The 23020-nt window shown below is 37.5% G+C and overlaps 1 protein-coding gene across 1 annotated transcript; it reads left to right on the forward strand.

Moving 5' to 3' along the window:
- Positions 1-13333: 13333 nt before the first annotated feature.
- On the forward strand, positions 13334-22690 carry LOC109218117 (the record flags this gene model as incomplete). The annotated part of the gene is made up of 7 exons (XM_019382446.1): positions 13334-13364; positions 17376-17498; positions 20479-20683; positions 20796-20887; positions 21004-21402; positions 21537-22141; positions 22345-22690. Coding segments are annotated over exons 1-7 (1801 nt in total), but the record flags the coding sequence as incomplete, so codon positions are not given.
- Between the last annotated feature and the right edge of the window lie 330 nt (positions 22691-23020).

Here is a 23020-nt window from a genome sequence, read left to right on the forward strand (position 1 = left end):
CTCAGAAAGAATGTTTGTTTCATCAAATACTACATGCACACTTTCTTCTACACATAGAGTTCTTTTATTAAATACTTTATAAGCTTTACTATGTAAAGAATATCCCAAGAATACTCCCTCATCACTTCTGGGATCAAACTTTCCTAGGGAGTCTTTTCCATTATTGTGCACATAGCACTTGCAACCAAATGCCCTAAGATGGGATATATTTGGTTTTCTCCCTTTAAGTAACTCATAGGGAGTCTTCTCTACTAGAGGTCTGGTCATGTATCTATTTATGATGTAACATGCAGTGTTTACAGCCTCTGCCCAGAAGCTGTGAGGGCAATTTGCTAGATAGTAACATTGTTCTAGCCATATCCTCAAGAGTTCTATTTTTCCTTTCAACTACTCCATTTTGTTGTGGAGTCCTAGGTGCAGAGAAGTTGTGATCTATGCCATTTTCATCACAGAACTCAGCAAACTTAAAGTTTTCAAACTCAGTTCTATGATCAGACCTAATGGATGCAAGTTGATTTCCTAATTGTTTCTGAGTTTTCCTAACAAATGCAGAAAACATGTCAAATGCTTCATCTTTAGAGGTTAGAAATAAAACCCAGGAGAATCTAGAATAGTCATCAACTAGCACCATTACATACTTCTTTCCACCTCTGCTCATGGTTCTCATTGGACCACATAGATCCATATGAACCAGTTCCAACGTCTTGGACGAACTTACCATTTTCCTGGATTTGAAGGATGACCTTACCTGCTTCCCCCCTTGCACATGCCTCACAAACTTTGTCTTCCTTGAACTTGATATTAGGTAAAATTTTGATTAGTCGTGCCATCAAAGTCAAATTCCATGCCCTCCTATAACCAAGTCCTTGGAGACTAATTTGTTTAGCTGATTTAGACTGACATGACCAAGTCTTTTGTGCCACAGGAGGGGATCATTAACCAACACACTTAAACAAGTGAGTTCATTTTCTGAAAGAGTGGACAAATCTACAATGTAAATATTTTTAACTCTTTTTCCCTGCAAAACAATCTTGTCAGTGATAAGGTTAATCACAAAGCATTTGGTGGAGGTAAAAGCCACATAGTTACCTTTGTCACACAGTTGTGACACACTTATTAGGCTATATTTCAAGCCATTTATCAAGTAGACATTCTCTATGGAATGAGAATCTGTTTTGCCTACCTTTCCAACCCCAATGATCTCACCTTTCTTTCCATTACCAAAGGAGACATTACCTCCCTTTAGGTCCTCAAGTGAAAGGAACTGGTCCTTGTCCCCAGTCATATGTTTTGAGCAGCCACTATCCATATACCATATTTGGCTCCTCCCTTTCACTTGAACCTGCAAAAGGAAATCAGGGGTTAGTCTTAGGAACCCAAACTAGTTTGGGTCCCTTTCTATGGGCAAAAGGATGAATCAGATTCTTTCTTGCCCAACTAGGCAGCTTGTGCTTTTCTTGAACAAAAGCTTTGTTTCTTTGACTGGCCTTTTCTTTTGCATTACATTTATATTTGTAATGGCCAGTCTTACCACAGTGCGTGCAGATTTTATTTTCAGGAAGAGTGAGGTACTTGCTTTTTGGATCCCATTTTGGAGCTTGAGTCCCATAGCCAAGTCCTCTTTTGTTATTGCTATGATGCTCTTGCAGCCAGGAGAGAGCATCAGAAGCCTTGTTCCACTTGCAAGTTCTGTCTAGTTCATGTTTTACCTTACCTAGATCTTCTTTCAAGACTTTAATGAATTCATCTTTCATTTTTCCCAAATTTTCTTCTAGAGTGAGGTATGTGTGATCAGCTTTCTTCTTTCCTGTTCCTAATTTCAGTTTTAAGTTTTCAGACCTAAGCTCTAGGACACTGTTGTCAAGTTCAAGAACCTGGTTCTTCAACTCAGCATTTTCGTTATCACTTTCATTTGCCCTAGACTCTAGACTTTTACATTTTGCTTTCAGAATCACACATTCCCTAGACAGAAATTTCTTCTCATTATTAATTATCTCAGACTCATCAATGAAGTCTATTAATAGCTCAGCCAGCCTTTCTTTAGACAAGAATTTAATCTTGTCTTTGAGATGAAGAATACTTACCTCTTGTTCATCATCTGATTCTCCGATGGCCATTAGTGCTTGCTCCTCCTCAGCTTCATCTTCTGAGGTTTCTCCCCAAGCAGCAACCATAGCCTTGGTTGAACCTTTGTTTTTCTTTGGTTGAACCTGTTCCTTCTTCCTGTTCCTTCGTTCAGCTCTTTCTTTCTTCCACTCAATTTCCCATTGAGGGCAGTTTTTGATCATGTGGTCAGTCTTACCACACTTGTAGCATCTCTCATTGGTCTGTTTCTCCGGAGCTCTTGTTTTATTGAAGTTTGTACCTCTTGAAGAACCCTTTCCTCTCATCAGGTACTTCTTGAAATCCCTAGTGATCATAGCCACTTCATCATCTTCCAAATCTGCACCTTCAGCAATTCTGAGAGCCAAGCTTCTCTCCTTTTTGGGGGTATCCATCTTCATGGTTTGTCTCCTCATTTCATAGGCAGTTAAGTTTCCAATCAGTTCATCTAGTCTAAGGGTAGCAATATTCTTGGATTCCTGAATGGCAGTAATTTTGCTTTCCCATGTGACTGGTAGAACTCTTGTCAGAATCTTCTCAACCTTGTCTTCTTCAAGAATAACCCTTCCAAGAGACTTAAGTTCATTTGTCAGTGTGGTAAACCTTGTATGCATCTCTTGGATGGTTTCCCCTTCCTTCATGGTGAAATTATCATATTGAGAATACAACAGTGTTGCTCTGGACCTCTTCACTTGAGCTGTTCCTTCATGAGCCACTTGCAAAGTGTCCCAGTTTTCCTTAGCAGTGGTGCAGCTTTGAATCCTGCTGTACTCGTCTGGTCCTAATCCACACACAAGCCATTTTTTGGCCTTGGCATTCTTTTCCCATTTCTTCAAATCTTCAGCATTGCAATCAGCTCTTGTCTTTGGCACATCAACTCCTTCAGCATTCTTCTTTGTGGTTGCTAGGGGACCATCAGTGACTATGTCCCAGAGTTCATAGTCTTCCCCTATGATGTGATCTCTCATCCTGTTCTTCCACCAAGAATAGTACTGACCATTGAAAAGTGGTGGCCAAGCAGTGGATTGCCCTTCCCAGTTCGCAGGTGGTGCACTCATCGTTGATCTTCTCCTAAGGTGTTAGCCTCTTCAAGGATAACCTGCTCTGATACCAATTGATGTTTTAGACGTCAATACCACACAAGAGGGGGGGGGGGAGTAATTTGTGTGGTTCCTAATTTTCGCACTAGAAGAACCTGGTTCTTCTAGATGTACTTATTAAGACTGTTTGCGGAATTACGAGTGCATAAAATAAAGAACACAGAGATTTTTACGTGAAAAACACCTGGCTCAAAAGGTGAAAAAACCACGACCTACTACTCAGTAGGATTTTCCCAAACTTCCACTAAAATCACTGAGCCAAAACAGCATTTACAAAACTCTTTGTAAACCTAAGGATTAAACTCTAATCCCAGTGTGGCACACAGCCTCAACTGCTGCGACACTTTCAAGTTAACTCTAACTTGAATACTCAAAGTACCTAATACAATTGCTTTTATGAAAGCTGAAAGGTACAATATGAAACACGTACTACAATTGAACTAGAAATAAAGAAAGACACATATAACTCTTTATGGAGCTTGTTCTTCAATCTGGTTCAAGTAGCTTCTGGTTTGCACACTTGAATCTTACACGAACTGCTTGCAAAAAGCCTTGCTATTTTGCTCCCAATTCACGTTTAACTTCTGCGTTTTTGTGCTACCCTGTAAAAGAGAACAATCATTATTATTTATAGAGTTAGTAATCAGAGTTTGATTAAAACTCGAATTGCTGATCCTTCATCAAATTCGAGTCCTAGAACAATTCAAACTTCAATCCTTATTCTTTATCCGGATGTAGTTCTCTTCACATAAGGAGACTTCAACTCCTTATCCTATGCAACCTTTTCGATCAACGCAGAAGATATTGTTGCTGACCCTTGAGACTTATCTTCACACGTATGTCACGTGTATAAGTATGTCAACACTGTGTCTGTCTCATATGATGGACCTGGTTCATGACTAAGTTCATTTTGTCAATCTTCAAAACTTCATCTGAACTTGGGCCAACAGCAGATGATTTGAAATACCAGATGGTTTGTGTTGCATGTGCTTATGAAGGATTTAGTTGAATTTCACTATGGTATTATGACAGCAGTAGAGTATGGGCATTGTGAGTTTTTGTATGTTTTGATCTATGGCTTTGAGCCAAGTGGGGGAGTCTGCTATTGATAAGTTGATTTCACGGTTATGTGATGTATTGATTTCAGTTTGAGAGATACTAGTGAATCAGTTATGGCTTACAGAGGTTGAGATTGAGGATGACTCGAGTAAAGGAAATTGTGGATAAGGGTTGTGTTATGCTTTATGGGTATATGAGAAATATTGGATGATTTAGTTGTTATTTGTAAAGGATGTAGCGTACATGAAGTAGGGGTTTTCTCGGTTGTTCTAGAAGTGTGTGTTATTTCCCTGGGTGTTGTGTGCTAATGGCGCACAGGTCGTTCGGTTTGTTTGATCAGTTTAAATTGAAATCTGAGTAGAGTTGAAGACTCTCAAGAATGATTCTAATGGATACTAGGTCTAAATGTGGAAATTGAGAATTTTGCGGATTTGTTCAGGGATAGAATCGGAGGGTTGCATTGGATGGTTTCGAGACTCGCAGTATTTCTATATCATTATGGATTCTATATTCAGTATCAGGAAGGTAAGATGAACCGCTTAAATTCACAGAAGGTCTCTTCAGAGCGGGTATCTCGGTTGTTGTACCTTTGGGGGTGCTTAAGGAGGAATACAACGGTTTATGACTTTGGGCGATGTGGTTTTATGCTAAAGGTTGTGGGGCAAGTTTTGGTTAAGGATAGTAGTGTACTAGCAAGGAGAAGTATCAATTTCAAGGAAATTCAGAAGGGACTTAGAGAATTAGGACAGCTTGGTGGTAGGTTGGATCGGCATGGTAATGGATATGATCGGTTCTTTGGGTGTTTATGATGTGGTGGGTTTCTACAGGTGTTTCGTGACAATACTCTTGGGTTTTGATGGCTTGTGTAGCTCGGTCGAGTTAAAAGGAGTCAATCCTGACGGTTTGGTTTTGTGCAAATGGGATTCGGAGAGTTCATGATGGTTTCTACCACGGGTTGAGATATATATTTCCTACTGGTGCGAGGGGCATGTTGTGTATTGTGATTTTCTTCTGGATGAGATCAAAAGAAAAGTTCTCGGCTTATTGAGTGAGTAGTTGCTTGTGACTCGGAGTGGATTATGAAGTTCTCGTATTTTTCATACGATGGCACGGTATATGTGGTGTGAAGTGTGGGATGGAGATTTTCATGGACAAGATCATAGTTTAGTTATGAAGGAGACTGGGTAAACGATATTACTACTTGGTATAGTTTGATGATAGTGTACACTTCAGAAGGGGCGATATGTTTCAATTATGGATACTTCATTGGTATTGCGGTGCTCTCCTAGTTGATCAACTGTTGATGTTCAAATTTTGCTTTGTGGCACCGAAGAATTATAGAAGTATTACTTGTGGGATGATCGTGTATTGGAGAAGTGTTAGGCATCCAGGCAATAGAGATGAGATCAGATATAGTGATTTGTGTGTTATATGGATTTGGAGGCTGGGAGTTTCCATGAGTAGATTGTTTCGTGGTTGTGGACTGTGAAAATGTAGCCAGGGTTGGGTAGAGGATAGTATGTGTTGTGATTCATTCATTGTGGACTTCCGGAGGGTTATCTATCTATTATGGGTGACCAGAGTTGATTTGGACTTCATTGGTAGGCCCAATATGGATGTGTGTCCTGCACCGGGTTGAATTTGTTGACTCCGAACTGCCATTGTTGAGGGGTGTGTCATTCAGTTGTTATTGAGCTTATTCGTGTTATGAAATGATCTGTGAGTTCCCCTTCTATGTTACTAAGAGTGTGAATCGTTGGTTATATGCACACATGGTGCGGTTCTATTTGGGCTTATAACGGAAATTTGAGCAAGATGAGTATTCAGGTATTGCGTGATTGATTGCACGTTGGCTTCTTTCAGGATGGTGGCATTGTGCTATTTGCTCCCCGCGGTTAGGGTAATGCGTTTTGGGTACTTGTTGAATTTCGAGTGGTTATGGATTTTGAGCAGGGTGGCTCGAGATATATAATGTGGACCAGCGTTTGATGGGGGTCACGCATTGTAGCGGAGTTATGTAGATGTATGATCCTTTGTGTTATGTTCGTGTGTTTTGGTTCTGCGGTGTGTGATGAGTTCTTAGAATTGCATTATGGTGATACCGTTGATATTGCGAGACGGTTCTCTTGTTTGATGTCATTTTCCATGTTTGAGTACATTTAGAATGTTGCTTATTAGTGCACGGACTGCACAGGTCGTGGCTTTAGATTGTATTGATGTGTCATGTCACTAGAATGGTCGTGTTGGATGTGATGAGCTCAATGGGCCTAGAATGGGTGAATCGGAATTTATTACAGCGTGGTTGGAAGAATAATATCAATAAGTCGGCTTAGAAATTTGCTAGGTTCCTATCGAAGGAGAGGGAGTTCCACAACTTGTCGATTTGACGAACAGTTATGAGTTTCCGTGTGTTCTTTCATTATCGGCAGTGTACGAAGGTTTTAGGATGAGGTTTTGTTAGGTACGAGGTTTATTACCAGGATTGGGTTGCTCTGAGCAGTTACTGTGATTAGAGATTTTTGCTATGGGTATTTGAGTCATGTGTATACCCGGTGATTGTAGCTTGGGTTATGGATGCGGGTTGGTACAGCTTGTTCAGACTTATACAGCGTGTAGGTCGCGAGATTCAGATCATATAAGTAATTCCGGATGTTGGAAAATTGAATTGAGAAATTTCAGTTATGTTGTGTTATCGGACCTATATGGGATAGGGTGACGTGGGATCACCCCCGGGTATGTGCATGGTAAGGTTATACGGCGGTTTGATGATTTTGAGAACAACTCTTGGCACGTTCGAGGACGAACGTATGTTTAAGTGGGGTAGAATGTAACGACCCAAACAGTCATTTTGAGCATTTGCACTTCGCTCGGTAGTTTGGGGGCACGAGTAGCTCCGTATAATTTATTCGGACTTGTATGAAAAATTTGAGTTCATTCAGAGTTGATTTTATATAGTTCGACGCGAGTTTTTGGAAGTTGAATGTTCATTAAGTTTGATTTGAGGAGCTTTTCGTCGTTTCAGTGTTGTTATGCGTGATTTGAGGCCTCGAGTAAGCCTGTGTTATGTTATGGGACTTTTTGGCATGTTCATACGGGGTCTCGAGAGGCTCAGGTGAGTTTCGGATAGGTTTGGGTTGTGTTGCGCTCGTTTTTCTTATGTTGCGACGCCGTTTCTTCAAGCATAAATGATATCATATTGAACAAATGAGCTCTAATTTCTATTTTAATTGAAGCATTAGATCCATATCGTAATTCTGGACCCGTAGCAAAAAGAATCGTCGAATTTGGATATCGTATGAGGAGTTTATGGCCATTTTACTAAGAATTTGGGCTGCTAGATTTTCAGATAAATTACGAAATTGCCACTGATTTTGTAATTAAAAATCTGCACTATTTGCAAATATTGAAACCAACATATCTCCTTCATTATAAGGTCAAATGGAGTGATTCAAAAGCCTAACTTGACTAAAATTTCACAAGGAATCCATTGGAGATATAAAAAGCAAGTTTCAGGATTGTTTGGCACGAGAAACGAGGCAGAAAAATATATAAAATAAAGGTTTGTTCATTTGGTTATATTTTGAGTTGGGGAGCTCGGATTTGGGCGATTTTGGAGACGATTTTCACCATATGGATTGGGGTAAGTGTTCTCCACTCGGTTTTGGTTATATTTTATGAATTCATCTTCGTTTTTGGAATTTGATTGATGATTTTAAAGTAAAATTTGGGGGTTTTGTAGTGAATTTTGAGTTTTGAACATCGATTCGGAGTCGGATTTGAGTGAAATTAGTATGGTTGGACTCGTAATTGAATGGGTTTTCGGATCTTATGAGTTTTGTCGGGTTCCGAGGCGCGGGCCCGGGTTGGGCTTTTTGGCCGATTTTGGGCTTTTGATTAAAGATTCGACCTTTTTCGATTGGGATTGGTTCCTTTAGCGTTGTTTGATGTATTTGAGTTATTTTTGGTTAGTTTTGAGCCGTTCGAAGTTCGGAACGCGTGGGATGGCATTTTTGGACATCGCTTGGCCTGCTCGGCATTGGTATTGGCTCGTTCGAGGTAAGTAACTCTTCTAAGCTTAGTGCTGAGGGTATGAAACCCCGAACTACATGTTATGTGATTGGTTTTGAGGTGACGCACATGCTAGGTGACGGGCGTGTGGGAGTGCACCCTATTAATTGGGACTCTATTGTTCCCATGGCCCTGTATAGTGGCCCTATTTTGTAGATATTTGTGTTTTCACCATGTGGTAAAGTAATTGAGCTGTCAATCATGCTAAATATCGGCTTCATGCTGATATTGTATGTACCCATAGTGGTTATTTCTGGATGTCATCTCACTTATTTACATTGATATTTTTGTACTCAGTCATATTCATGCATTCATATCATATCTCAGTCTCAGTTGTTGTTATTGATACATCATATCATTGTTGTCGGGCTAGATTCATGACATTGTGTGCCCGTGAGTGAGAATGGAGAGATTCATGACTAGGTGAGGTCGTGGGCCTGAGTGAGAGTGACATTTTTTGATCGGGCTGCACGCCGCAGCTTATTATATCTATTATACTTTATGGGATCGGGCTGCACGCCACAACGATATATTGATTATATTTATGTATATGGATTAGGCTGCACGCCGCAGCGATGTATGGATCGGGCTGCACGCCGCAGCGATATTGGGTCGGGCTGCACGCCGCAGCGATATAGCGCTTGGGCTGAAGGAGCCCCTCCGGAGTTTGTACACCTCCAGTGAGCGCAATATATATATATATATNATATATATATATATATATATATATATATATATATATATATATATATATATATATATATATATATATATATATATATATATATATATATCGGGCTGCACGCCACAGCGGTTATTATACAGTGCTGAGTGATTTAGTATGCTGAGTATTGTGCTTAGTAGGAGAGGATGCGAGGCAATGAGATTGGCTACTCTGAGAGTGTGAGTACATGTATCATCTCTGAAATACATGGCATTTACATGCATACATGACATACAGGCATAGATATGCATTTTTCCTCATGCTAGATAGATCACATCATTCATTACTTATTATACACATTGATATGTGGGTATGGAGAGGCACTTTATACTTGTTATTTGGAAAGAAAATGAGACATTTTATTTATTGTGGAAAGGATATTTGGAAAAATTATAGTTTTCAAACTTACTCGTACTTTTGGCATTTTCGGTAAGAGATCTGGGATTTTCTTTCACTGAGAATTTAAAAAGCATGACTATAGTCTCACTCACGGGCACACAATGTCATGAATCTAGCCCGACAACAATGATATGATGTATCAATAACAAAAACTAAGACTGAGATATGATATGAATGCATGAATATGACTGAGTACAAAAATATCAATGTAAATCAGTGAGATGACAGCCAGAAATAACCACTATGGGTACAAACAATATTAACATGAAGCCTAGACATGATATTTAGCATGATTGACAGCTCAATTACTTTACCACATGGTGAAAGCACAAATATCCACAAAATAGGTCCACTATACAGGGCCATGGGAACAACAGCGTCCCAATTCACAGGAAGCACGCCCATACGCCCATCACCTAGCATGTGCGTCACCTCAAAACAAATCACATAACACGTAGTTCAGGATTTCATACCCTCAACACTAAGCTTAGAAGAGTTACTTACCTCGAACGAGCCAATATACTAGCCGAGCAGGCCAAGCGATGCTCCAAAAATGCCATCCTACGCGTTTCGACCTCCGACCGGCTCGAAACTAACCAAAAACAACTCAAATACATCAAACAATGCTAAAGGGACCAATCCCAATCGAAAAAGGTCGAATCTTTAATCTAAAGCCCAAAATCGGCCAAAAAGCCCAACCTGGGCCCGCGCCTCTAAACCCGACAAAACTCATAAAATCCGACAACCCATTCAATTACGGCTCCAACCATACTAATTTCACTCAAATCCGACTCCGAATCGATGTTCAAAACTCAAAAATTCACATTATGAAATTTTAGACAAAACCCCCAAATTTCATTTTGAAATCATCAATCAAATCCCAAAAACAAAGATGGATTCATGAAATATAACCAAAACCGAGTGGATAACACTTACCCCAATCCATATGGTGAAAATCGCCTCCAAAATGCCCAAATCCGAGCTCCCCAACTCAAATATAACCAAATGAACAAACCCTTATTTTATATATTTTTCTGCCAGCTATTCTGCCTCGTTTCTCGTTCCAAATAATCCCGAAACTCGCTTTCTATGCCTCCAATAGATTCCTTGTGAAATTTTAGTCAAGTTAAGCTTTTGAATCACTCCATTTGACCTTATAATGAAGGAGATATGTTGGTTTCAATATTTGCAAATAGTGCAGATTTTTAAATACAAAATCAGTGGCAATTTCGTAATTTATCTGAGAAATCTCGCAGCCCAAATTCTTAGTAAAATGGCCATAAACTCCTCATACGATGTCCAAATTTGACGATTCTTTTTGCTACGGCTCCGGAATTACGATACGGATCTAATTCTCAATCAAAGTAGAAATTAGAGCTTATTTGTTCAATATGATATCATTTATGCTTGAAGAAACGGCGTCGCAACATAAGAAAAACGAGCGCAACACAACCCAAACCTATCCGAAACTCACCTGAGCCTATCGAGACCCCGTATGAACATGCCAAAAAGTCCCATAACATAACACAAACTTACTCAAGGCCTCAAATCACGCATAACAACACCGAAACGACGAAAAGCTCCTCAAATCAAACTTAATGAATATCCAACTTCCAAAAACTCGCGCCGAAACATATCAAATCAACTCTGAATGAACTCAAATTTTTCACACAAGTCCGAATACATTATACGGAGCTACTCGTGCCCCCAAACTATCGAGCGAAGTGCAAATGCTCAAAACGACCGGTCGGGTCGTTACAGCAGCACTCCGCTTGGATCTTGAATGTTGCTAGAAATTTGAGCAAGACATATTGTACATGTCTTTGATCTCTTAATGAATATTCCAAGAGTTTTATGGAATTTTGGAGATCGTATATTTGATCTATTTATGCATATTCTGAGAGTTTATGGAACTGCTGTGATCGTCTTTGAAGGACATATGTAGCACTATTTATAGGCATAAATTAGGGTTTGGGTGGATTAGCCACCAAGTAACCCTAATAGACTCCTAATATTTCAAGAGTCGTCTTGAATTTAGGATTTATCTTGATCTGCTGAAATTTAAGTATCTACAAATGCCCCCTACTTCAAGTTTGTCGAGGTGTAGGCTTGGTAAAACTTGAAGACGAGACTTGAAGTACCCGACCATCACAACAGATAATCTTGAAACTCATAGTTTTCGATTTGCAGGAGGAAGAGATGAAGGGCAGAACTTGTCCCACTGGGCGTGCCAATTTGTTTGCAATAAATGTGTGCAGAAAAATAAAATTGCAATCACAAATAACTTTACAGAAAAAATGGATTTTATTGATAAACATTGCGAGTTACAACTATGTTTATCTCTTGATTCTTCCCTCCGATTTATTATCCATAATTAGAGAGCCTTAGCGGCGTATTTCTCGAACGTAGAATATCACAAACGTAGAATGATATGCATCTCCTTGATGTATTTGATGATCAAGAAGCATGTAGCAGCACTCCGCTTGGATCTTGAATGTTGCTAGAAATTTGAGCAAGACATATTTGACATGTCTTTGATCTCTTAATGAATATTCCAAGAGTTTTATGGAATTTCGGAGATCATATATTTGATCTATTTATGCATATTCCGAGAGTTTATGGAACTGCTGAGATCGTCTTTGAAGGACATATGTAGCCTTATTTATAGGCATAAATTAAGGTTTGGGTGGATTAGCCACCAAGTAACCCTAATAGACTTCTAATATTTCAAGAGTCGTCTTGAATTTAGGATTTATCTTGATCTGCTGAAATTTCAATGTCTACAGCATCATCACCCAATAAGAAAAAAAATGTGATAATGATGCTGGGTGTATTTCTGTGACAAATACATCTCTGTGATTCCATTCTTGTTACACTCCATGTTTTCGTACTTAAGAGAACGTCATAAGTCAATTGATGTTAGCTCAGAAATGAAATCATCTTTGAAAAATTTATAAAGTAAGTTAATCATGTTACCGTGGAAGTTAATAATATTTAAAATCATAAATAACAAGTACCAAGATTGTTGGAAGGCTTAGAAGCTAATCGAAATGAAGATGATAAGTTTTGTCGAAAGTCGACAAGTTTGGTGTTACGCCATGTGCGTCCTAAGGTGACGTATAATGAATATGAGACTTGTTAATCATGATTTAATGAGTGTAAAGTCATAATATGACTATATATGATGTTTGGACATAAAATATAAAGTTTGGGAAAAATTGGATTTAACTTACGAAAAAATCGAGTTAAGATTTGCCTTGTAACGAGCCGTTTTGAGAAATTGAATTCGTATGCTTTATGGTGTCAATTTGGGACATTATTATACCAAAATGAAGGTCTTAGAACCTAGTTTCCAACGATCCAAACCATTTATTCATACGACATCGGGTAGAGAACTATGGAATTTTAAACTAGGGTCACCAAGTCACGTTGCCGCACTTCGGAGAAACTGGCAGGTTTATAGGCCAAGTTGCGTCGCAGTTTTCTCCCAATATATTGAGAGTTACATGGAGATATTTATGTATTTAAAGCCCTATGTGTCTAGTTTCCAACTCTGCATCCTTTTGTCAATACGATATCAGAGTAGAGAGATACAAGTGTCCGAAGTGGCACTGCTCAAGCTGCCAAGCAGGTAGCTTACCCACCTGCTTGGAGAATTGAGGCGGTGGGCTTATACGTTGTCTTTATCCATTATATTTCGTCAATATCCAGAGATCAATTACTGCAAAACACTCCCAAATCCTCCAAGAACTTGTCCAAGGTTCCAAGAACTAAACTCAAGAGAAATCAACACAAATCCTCATCAGAGGTGTTAAAGACTACAAGAGAATACTTCTACGATGTTGTGATGTGATTGAGGGCTATTGTGAGCTAAGTTGAGATGGGGTTTCGAGTTGTAGCTGCTGTCAAAGGTATGTATAACATCTTCTTGATTGTGCCTAAGGTTAATTTGTGTTGGTTGTGTTGTTTGAGTTAAAAACCATAAGATGCACTTGAAGGAACATGGGATACGGTTGTCTTTTTTGTTGGACTATTTTGTGGTTAAAAATATGGTTTGTGGTGGCTGAAAATTGTGAGAAATAATTTGATAATGTTGTGGCTACTGTTTTTAAGCTTTCCTAGGTGTTAATTAAGTTGATTGAAGAAGAAAAGATGAAAAACAAGTGATTGACGATAAAAATTAAGGTGCTAGACGTATGAGGCTATTTTGGAAGGAATTTTATGGAGGTTTTAAACTAGAAATAATATGGTACATATAAGTATGATGCTCTAAAGGTTGTAAACTAATTTATGGAATAAGAGTTGGATTCAATTTATATCTTGTTATGAGTAAAAGAAACGAGCTTGTCGCTCAATATGATTGTTAAGATAATCAGAGAAACTCATATTGGATTATATTGTTGTTGTTGCTAGTGTTGGTTATCGTTGTTGTTGTTGGGTTGTTGATGACCCTGAGTGGTCTTTGGGATGTATTAAAAATAGGGGAGTTGCTACCCGATTTTTCTTAAGTCATGCGACTAGCCAAATACGATGGTACGACATTGTATGTTAACGACAATATCATTTCACTTGTTGTAGATGCAACAAGTTGCGTTAAGCTTGGTTGAGTAATAACGAAGAGATCATACAGGTATGTTAAGGCTAAGCCCTTCCTTCATTTTGGCATGATCTCGTAATTACACAAGTTTGATAACGAGGCATAAAGAGAAATTCATATTCTTGAATTTATGTATATTTTTCTAGTCTCATAAGTTATAGTATTCTCCCTTATCATATTCAGTTGAGTATTGTCTTCTTCCAGTCAAGAGAGCAGAGAGCCTATATATACAGTATTACAATATTTTCATTACCATCGAGCTATAATCGAAGGGCAGGCCCCTATTGGGCAACCTCAGATCAGATGGTAAGTTATATATCAAGCCTACTGTGGCCGAGCGCCTATGAGCGAGCCCAGCATGGCCGAGATACAGAGCCTAGTATGGCCGAGCGCCTATGAGCGATCCTACTACGGCAGAGCAGTTATATATATACCAAGCCTTATAGGGCCGGACAACTATTTTACTTAATATATTGAGAGAGTTGAGTCAGTATCAGTAGGTAAGCATATCTTCAGATTATCTTTGACTCTCGGTTACTTTCAGTTATTATATTATCAGTTCAGTTTCAGCTTTCAGTTATTCTGTTGCCTTACATACTCGGTACATTATTTCGTACTGATGTCCCTTTTGCTGGGGAAGTTGTATTTCATGCCTGCAGGTCCTGATAGACAGCTGGATAGATCTTCCCGGTAAACAGAGTCAAACATCAGCTTGGTTGGTACGCTCCACTTTCTCGGAGTTACCAGGTCTATACTTTGGAGACTATTTTATATATACAGCTTTGATGCGTAGGTCAAGGCCCTGTCCCGATCATAATACAGTTCAGTTATCTCTAGAGGCTTGTAGACGAGTCCGGTATATTTTGGTCTATCAGTACACGTTCATGGCGGCCTCATCAGCCTGCACAGTTTTTTATATATATATATATATGAGCATTTGGGTATATTTACCCCTCAGATGAGAGAGATGATATTTTAAGATGATTCAGAGTATGGCCTCATTGGCCAAAGTTAAGGGTTACCCCTCCAGAATTCTGTTATGAATTGTTGTGGAAATATTGGCATTGGACCCGATCCTGTGTTAGCTCGTCACTGCTTTCAACCTAAGCTTAGGTCTGTTACTTACTCAGTACATGGGGTCGGTTGTACTGATACTACACTTCTGCACATTGCGTGCAGATGTCGGTTGTTGTTGTTGTTGTGCTCGATGGTTGCGGGGCTTGAAGATTTACCGGCGCCCCTGTTGTCGCTGCCTCCTTTGTTCGGGGTAGCCTTAGCTTATAAAACTCTGTTTATGTACTTTTCAAACAGACTGTGTATTTGTTTCATTGTTGCTTTGTAAACTCCATTCGTAGAAGCTCATGATTTGTACTACCAGTCCTTAGGAAAAGTATAAAATTCCGTAAATTACTTTTATTTAATTGTCTTGTTAATATAATTGAAATTGGATAATTAATAGTTGGCTTACCTAGCGGGTTGGGTTAGGTGCCATCACGACTAGTGGATTTTTGGTCGTGACAGCTGCTACATGCTTCTTGATCATCAAACACATCAAGGAGATGCATATCATTCTACGTTTGTGATATTCTACGTTCGGGAAATACGCCGCTAAGGCTCTCGAATTATGGATAATAAATCGGAGGGAAGAATCAAGGGATAAACATAGTTGTAACCCGCAATATTTATTAATAAAATTCTTTTTTGTTTAAAGTTGTTTGTGATTGCAGTTCACACACACACACACACACACACACACACATATATATATATATATATATATATATATATATATATATATATATATATATATATATATATATAACTTTAGATTTTTCTTTTTACCCTTAGTAAGATGATTTCTACCCACATGTCCAGTCAAACACTTTCATATAAATTGGGACGGAGAGAGTATAATTTATGTGAGGAAAATAAATGATAAGTTAGATTATTAGATATAGTTACGTGACTAACTAATGAATAAAGAAATATAATTAAGTAAAAACGTAAAATAAGATTGACAAGAAATTATTTTGGTTATATTAATTAGAGGAAGAAATTGAGTTATTAAACATTAATATGACAAAAAATAAATACATTATCGATAATAAAAAATAATTATATATATATATATATATATATATATATAGAGAGAGAGAGAGAGAGAGAGAGAGAGAGAGAGAGAGAGAGAAAGAAATACTTAATAATTTTGGGGCCCTTAAATTCTTGGGACCTAAAGCAAGTGCTTTACTTGGTTTAGGGTTAGGCCGCCCCTGTGCAGGGGATACGAAGAAGAAGAGAATGAGGGATATGGGTTGGCTAGTGGGTTAAATTAGGGGCGGGTTTTAATTGGATCGGATATTTAAAATGGGGGTTGGGTTTTTCGTTCTTGAGCTACCATGTGTCCCTCCGTTAAAACTAAGGACAATTTTGAACTAAAGGATAACGGTAGAGGTTCAAATACACTGATAGTATAACGAAGGGCAAATTTAAATATTTGTCGATAGTAGAGGGATATATTTGGCCCTTTTCCGTTTTATTTATAATAACACCACCCCTTTTAATTCATAACCAATCGAATTTAAATAACCCGGTCCGTTACCCGACCCGGTAAACTTAACCCAAAAGCTCCACCGCAGAAACAAGATCCCGACGGCCATAGCGAGTCAATTCTCTCACTCAATTCCTTAAAATAACAAAAAGAAATTAGTACCAAGAGAGAATCCAAAGAAGGGTTGTAAGATTGTAAATCTTGTGTTTTTGGATGGTGTTGGGTCAGTTGCAGTACATGACAGGGAAAGTGAAACTGAAACTAAGTCAACAAGAAGCCAATTCAGAGGAGATCTAAGAGAACCGGAAGAATGTTCATATCAGGAGAAGCAATGGAAGTGAAAAAGGAAAAATCATCTAAATTTGAACCTGAACCAGACCCATGAGTTCGTTTTCCGATACTTCCCCTGAATAAGACATTGTTATTTGTCTAATGATGCTTTCTAAAGATGTATGGAGAAGTTCATATGAGTCCCACGAGTCAAAATTTAGAAATCAAAAACAAGGGAAGTACCAATATGATATTTGTACCAAAGTGTTAAAGTCATCTGAAGCTTTAGGCAGTCATAAAACAATTCACAAGAAGACAACTCTTACATTGAAGACAAAAACGAGGGGATCAAGTCAAAAGAAAATTCGAGACAATTGAGATTGAAGAATGTGGATTAGAAAGTGCATGAATGTCCATTTTGTGGAAAACTACACGGGTCGGGTCAAGCATTGGATGGACATAAAAGATCACATCTTTTGAGTTCATCAAACACTGCTTCTTCTTCAGCAAAAGTTGGCGATAGTTTAATGGAATCAAGTTATGTCAAATTTCCAAATGGGTTTATAGATCTTAACTTGCTGGCTCCAACAGAAGACGAAGATTTTAGGCGGGTTAAGTTTTCTGGGTCAGGTAACGGAAAGGGTTATTTAAATCCGATTGGATATGAATTAAAAGGGGTGGTTTATTATAAATAAAAATATACATGTCAATTTATGAGTGGATGACATATCCACTGTGGCAGCCATTTGAAAATAAGGGGTATCCGAGCCAAGATTGTAACGACAAGGTTGATTATGAGCCAAAATTCTAACGAGGGTTATTTGTAGACCTTTTCGTAAAGTTCAGGGTTTTTGGACCTTTTCCGTAAATTTAAATGTGGTCATAAGATGCAGGTTTGTCAGCTCTTTTTCACGCTAAATTACCATTTGTGATCTTATTTCTGGGTTCTGGCTCTTCTATTTCTGACTTTCTTCTTTACGGATTTCCATTTTCAGTTGTGTCCACCGATTTTTATTTTAAGTGAAAAGCCGGCGAATGATGGTCAGCTGAATACTCTTCTCTAAAAAATTGTATCACATCTTACATTGTATATCAAATTTTGAACAAATTTCACGGTATAGCCAATTTTCGGACTGGTCAATCAAAAATAGCCAGCGTTTACCAAGTCAATGAAAAATAGCCACCGTTTTGCTGCAATAGAGACCGGTCCAGCATAATATACTGGAGTTCGGTGCACTTGTGTATGAACTCCAGTATATTATGCTGGACCGGTATACTTTGCTGGCTCCAGTATAATATACTGGAGACTGGAGCACTGGTGCTCCAAACTCCAGTATATTATACTGGACCATTATAGTTGCTGGAACTCCAGTATATTATGCTGGAGTTCTAGTGTATTTATGCTGGAACTCCATCATATTATGTTGGAGTTCCAGCATACTATCATGGAACTCCAGTATAATATGCTGGAGTTCAAGTATACTTATGCTGGAACTCCAGCATAATATGCTGGAACTCCAGCATAATATACTGGAGTATTTTTCGGGTTTTGAACAGTGTTTTCGCTCAGATTTATCTTTACATAAAAAGTGGCTAAATTTCGATTACTTTTGAAATTGGGCTGTTTTTGAACGACCAGTTGTAAATCTGGCTATTTTTGAAAATCACCCTCCTAAACGAAAATCCTAATTTCACCAATGATGTACCAGATATGTATTGTCTCTTAATGACCTTAGCTTGTAGCATGAGATCCTCTCGAAGTATTTAAACATTTAAATCATCAATTTTTGCTAATTTTTTCTTGAAGAATTAATCCAAATAACCGCTCACCCTACCACTTAAACTAAAAATAGCCGATGAATATATAATATATGCAAATTATGTATAATTTGTGTATATGGCTACAAAAAGCAAACAATTAATATCACCGGCTATTTGGGTAAAAATCTCTTTTTTCTTCTACTTTATTTACCTGTTAACTGGAAAATCCGATAATACTGGTCACTTGGTCAGTAACAAAATGCAAAATAGTACATTGCTCATAGGCCTATCAGGCAACCCCTGCATGCATTTAGGGAGTGGGCTTGTAAATGCCAGGTTTGCACCAAGATATGATAAGCTCAAACTAATTTTATTTAAATTTTTAGGCCCATATTCTAGCCATATACATACATTATACACATATAATACATAAAATATACTTCCACCGACTATTTTTAGTTTAAGTGATTGTGTGAGCAGCTATTTGGGTTAATTGTTCCCCACATTATTCCCTTTACCCAAGGGCTTTTAAAAAGATGACCCAAACTTCGCCCCATATTAACATTACTATCATTGCATTGACCAGGCTCATATTTATATATTCACAACTTAAGTATTATATCTTTACTTCCGTATAACCGTAGGCCTGTGAATAATATAAAAAGAGTTTAAAGAAACATTACTTATTAAGAGTTCAAAATATTAACTACGGATATGAAAACAATGTTGGTTTAATAATTGATTATTAGATATTATCAACTTGTACGTTGTTAAATGTTAAAAATCATTGTTAAACCCAGAGTGCGCGAAACGTTTAATTTTTGTCAAAGTCCATTTATTCTAAACAAATGAGCCATGCGGTTGGACGAGTCAATCAGCTCTATTGTAGACCCATATTTTATCATGAGATTTTTTCCTATCTATACCATATGTGAAACTTTATTACCAAAAATGTTTATAGTATCTAAATTACCCGTTCAATTCACATTTTTCTTATAATTTATGTACCATTCGTTTATTAGGTATTAAAAGGGCAGAATATTCCCTAAAAACGCGCTAAAAATCAGGAAAGAATCCTGATAGATTGATTCTACATTAAAATCAATTTTTGAAACGGAAAGGAATATTCTCATCAGCATATTTTTCTCTTAAACTACAATTCAAAATTTAAGGAAAAAAATTACGTACAGCTTCAAAAAGTACGAACAGCTTCAACGAACTAAATTCAAATCTTCGAGATTCAACTACGAATAGCTTCAACGAATTGCTATTTTCAGAAATCAAATTGTCGATCATATATCTGTTCTTCATCTTTTCTTCTCTCAATCTAGAAATACAAAAAAAACACCACCAACAACAAGCAATCATGTCGAAAGTCGCAATAATGCTACAATTCAATGGGATTTGGGACAACTATGTGAGATTTAGGGATTTTAAAGTTGATGCCATTGTGGTAGATGTGAATGCAAGCTACAATATTTTGGTTTCTATAATTGCAGAACAACTATCGATTGATACTACAGAAAAAATCGTAGAAATCAAATGCATCGTGAACGACATTGTCCCCCAATGGAGATTAGGAATGATATGGGGGTTAGTGTGTATATGGAGACCAAAAAGGAGAATAAAAACTTAGGTTCATATCCGGTATGTATAAGTGTACGAGATTTCAATATGGAATTGGCAATCACCAACGATAGCACAAGTGCAGGTTTGTATAGTTAGAAATTGCATAGAATTATGGTTTTACGATATTAACTACAATATATCTGCATTTAACTACAATTGAAACTACATTTATACAATTTAAATACAATGTCTGACACTGTTTTTCTTTATATTGATGCAGGTTCGTCTGGATACCTAAAGTTACTTGATATGCCATCCTCTCCAGCTATAGAGGAATATCAAAGTGAAATAATAAAAGATTCTACGCAGACTGATATTGAAGAAGGACAAGTGTATCAGGACAAGCAAACTGTAGTTGCTGCAATGAAGCACTTTTCTGTGAAGCACAAGTTCCAGTTCAGAGTTAAAAGATCTAGTCATAGAAGGTATGGAGAAAATATCAATAAAAGCAGTGTTTTAGTGAAGTAAAAAAATATTTTAAAAATTGTAGTTACATTGTAGTTAAATTGTAGTTTATGTTAGTTTATGGTAAAACAGGCCTTTTGTTGCACCTACATTTACAATTTGTATTAAATACTGTATTTTTTTGGAAGCTACTGGCTTGTATGCGTTGGTGAAAACTGTAAATGGTACTTCAAGGCAACATCAATTAATGATTCCGCAATGTTCAAGATAAGGAGTTTCAACCGACAACACACATGCTCCTTAATGGACGATACATTCATACAGCGCAAATGTACTGCAGTTGTAGTTGGTAGAATGGTCATGCCAAAGTATTGTGATCCTAAGACAGTTTACACACCAAAGGACATACAAACTGACATGTTATCCCAACATGGAGTGAACCTAAGCTACATGCAAGCATGGAGGGCAAATGAAAAGGCTTTACAGTTATTGAGAGGTCATCCGGCTGACTCCTACAACAAATTACCAAAATATTTTTATATTCTTGAGAAGACGTATCCTGGTTCAATTGTTAAATTGAAGAAGACAACCGATGAATGCTTCTTATATGCATTTGTTGCTCTTTCTACATCAATAAGTGGTTGGGAATATTGTAGACCAGTAGTAGTGGTTGATGGGACATTCTTAAAGACAGCCTATAGGGGAATTATGCTGACAGCAAGCACAATGGATGCAACAGGTATAAATGTAGTTATTTTGTTGTTATTTTGTAGGCAGTTTGTAAATTGTAGATATCTTGTAGTTTATACGTATTTGTGTCTTTCTATTCAATTTCAAAGCTGCCAGTTAATTAAATTTTTATTAATAATGTAGGAACAATATTGCTTTTGGCATATGCAGTGGTTGATTCGGAAAACGACGCATCGTGGAAGTGGTTTTTTGAGCAATTCAAGCTAGCATATGGCAAAAGAACTTCAATGTGTGTTGTTTCAGATAGGAATGAGAGTATCCTGAAGGCAACATCAATTGTCTATCCGGGCATGCCACACTACTCTTGCGTGTGGCATATTTGGACAAATATAAGGGCAAAGTTCAAGAAGGGTCATCTACAATTAAATGAATTGTACTTTGCTACAGCAGGGTCATACACTAAATTTAATGAAAGGATGTCGAAGATTGAAGAGATAGACCCTCGTGTTAAATCATACCTCTATGATATTGGCTATCATAGATGGTCAAGAGTACATGCAACGGTGAATAGAACTTGGACTATAATATCAAACATTGCAGAGTCGTTGAATGTTGTAACAAAATATGCAAGAGAGCTGCCTATATTTGACCTATTAGAGTATATGAGGACACTTCTTGAACGTTGGACGAAAGAGAAGTTGTTGAAGGCAAAGGGTACTTTCGCATACCTTGGGTATAAATTCAACAAAGGATTGGAGAAAAACAGTATATTATCTCAGAAACTTAGGGTAAGATCTCTTTATTTTATGGAGAATAATAATATTTTTATATAAAGTGTTTGCAGAATGTAGATAAATTGTAGACAAACTGTAGTTAATTTGTAGATGGTAGATCATTTGTAGATAAATTGTAGATAAGTTGAAGATAATTGTAGATAAACTATTTTTATGAATTTTAAATATTTTTCTTTCTGTTTGTTATGTAATTGTAGGCGAGGGCTTCAACGGATCTTATCTATACTGTGATAGATGGTGTGAAGCAGTACATTGCGTGTCTTGAAAACAAGAAATGTACTTGTGGCCAGTTCCAACTTGATGAAATTCCATGTGCGCATGCTTTGGCAGCTTTAAGGGACAGGAATGAAGGATATGAAAATTATTGCTCGCCGTATTACACAAGGGAGAGCCTACTCCGTACATATGAAATGCCAGTAAATCCCCTTCCTGATGAAAGCAAATGGAATGTGCCACAACATATATCTGATGAAGTCGTAAAACCACCTACGGGAGAGAAAAAGCAGCCAGGAAGACCTCAAAAGGGAAGATACAAAACATATTGTGAGCATGTGATTTTTGCCTTGCACGAATTACTCCTACAGATTTATTTAATTTATGATTTTCTCTTTTAATTGTTTAATTTGTAAGAATTAATTGCACAATTTTCGTGTTTATTTGCATTTTTACTGTGAGCATTTTAGATGACATGATTCATAGAAAATAGTACAAAATTCGCATTGCATTTGCGTTTAGGATTTTATCTTATTAATTAGTAATTAGGATTTCACAAATATATGTAAAATCACAAAAAATGAGTTATTTGTTTGCGTTGTTTAATTTTTAGCTTTGATTTTGGTTAGATTTCCTTTAAATTTGGTATTTAATCAATTG

This window comes from Nicotiana attenuata, unplaced genomic scaffold (genome assembly GCF_001879085.1).
Source record: "Nicotiana attenuata strain UT unplaced genomic scaffold, NIATTr2, whole genome shotgun sequence".
Lineage (NCBI taxonomy): Eukaryota > Viridiplantae > Streptophyta > Magnoliopsida > Solanales > Solanaceae > Nicotiana > Nicotiana attenuata.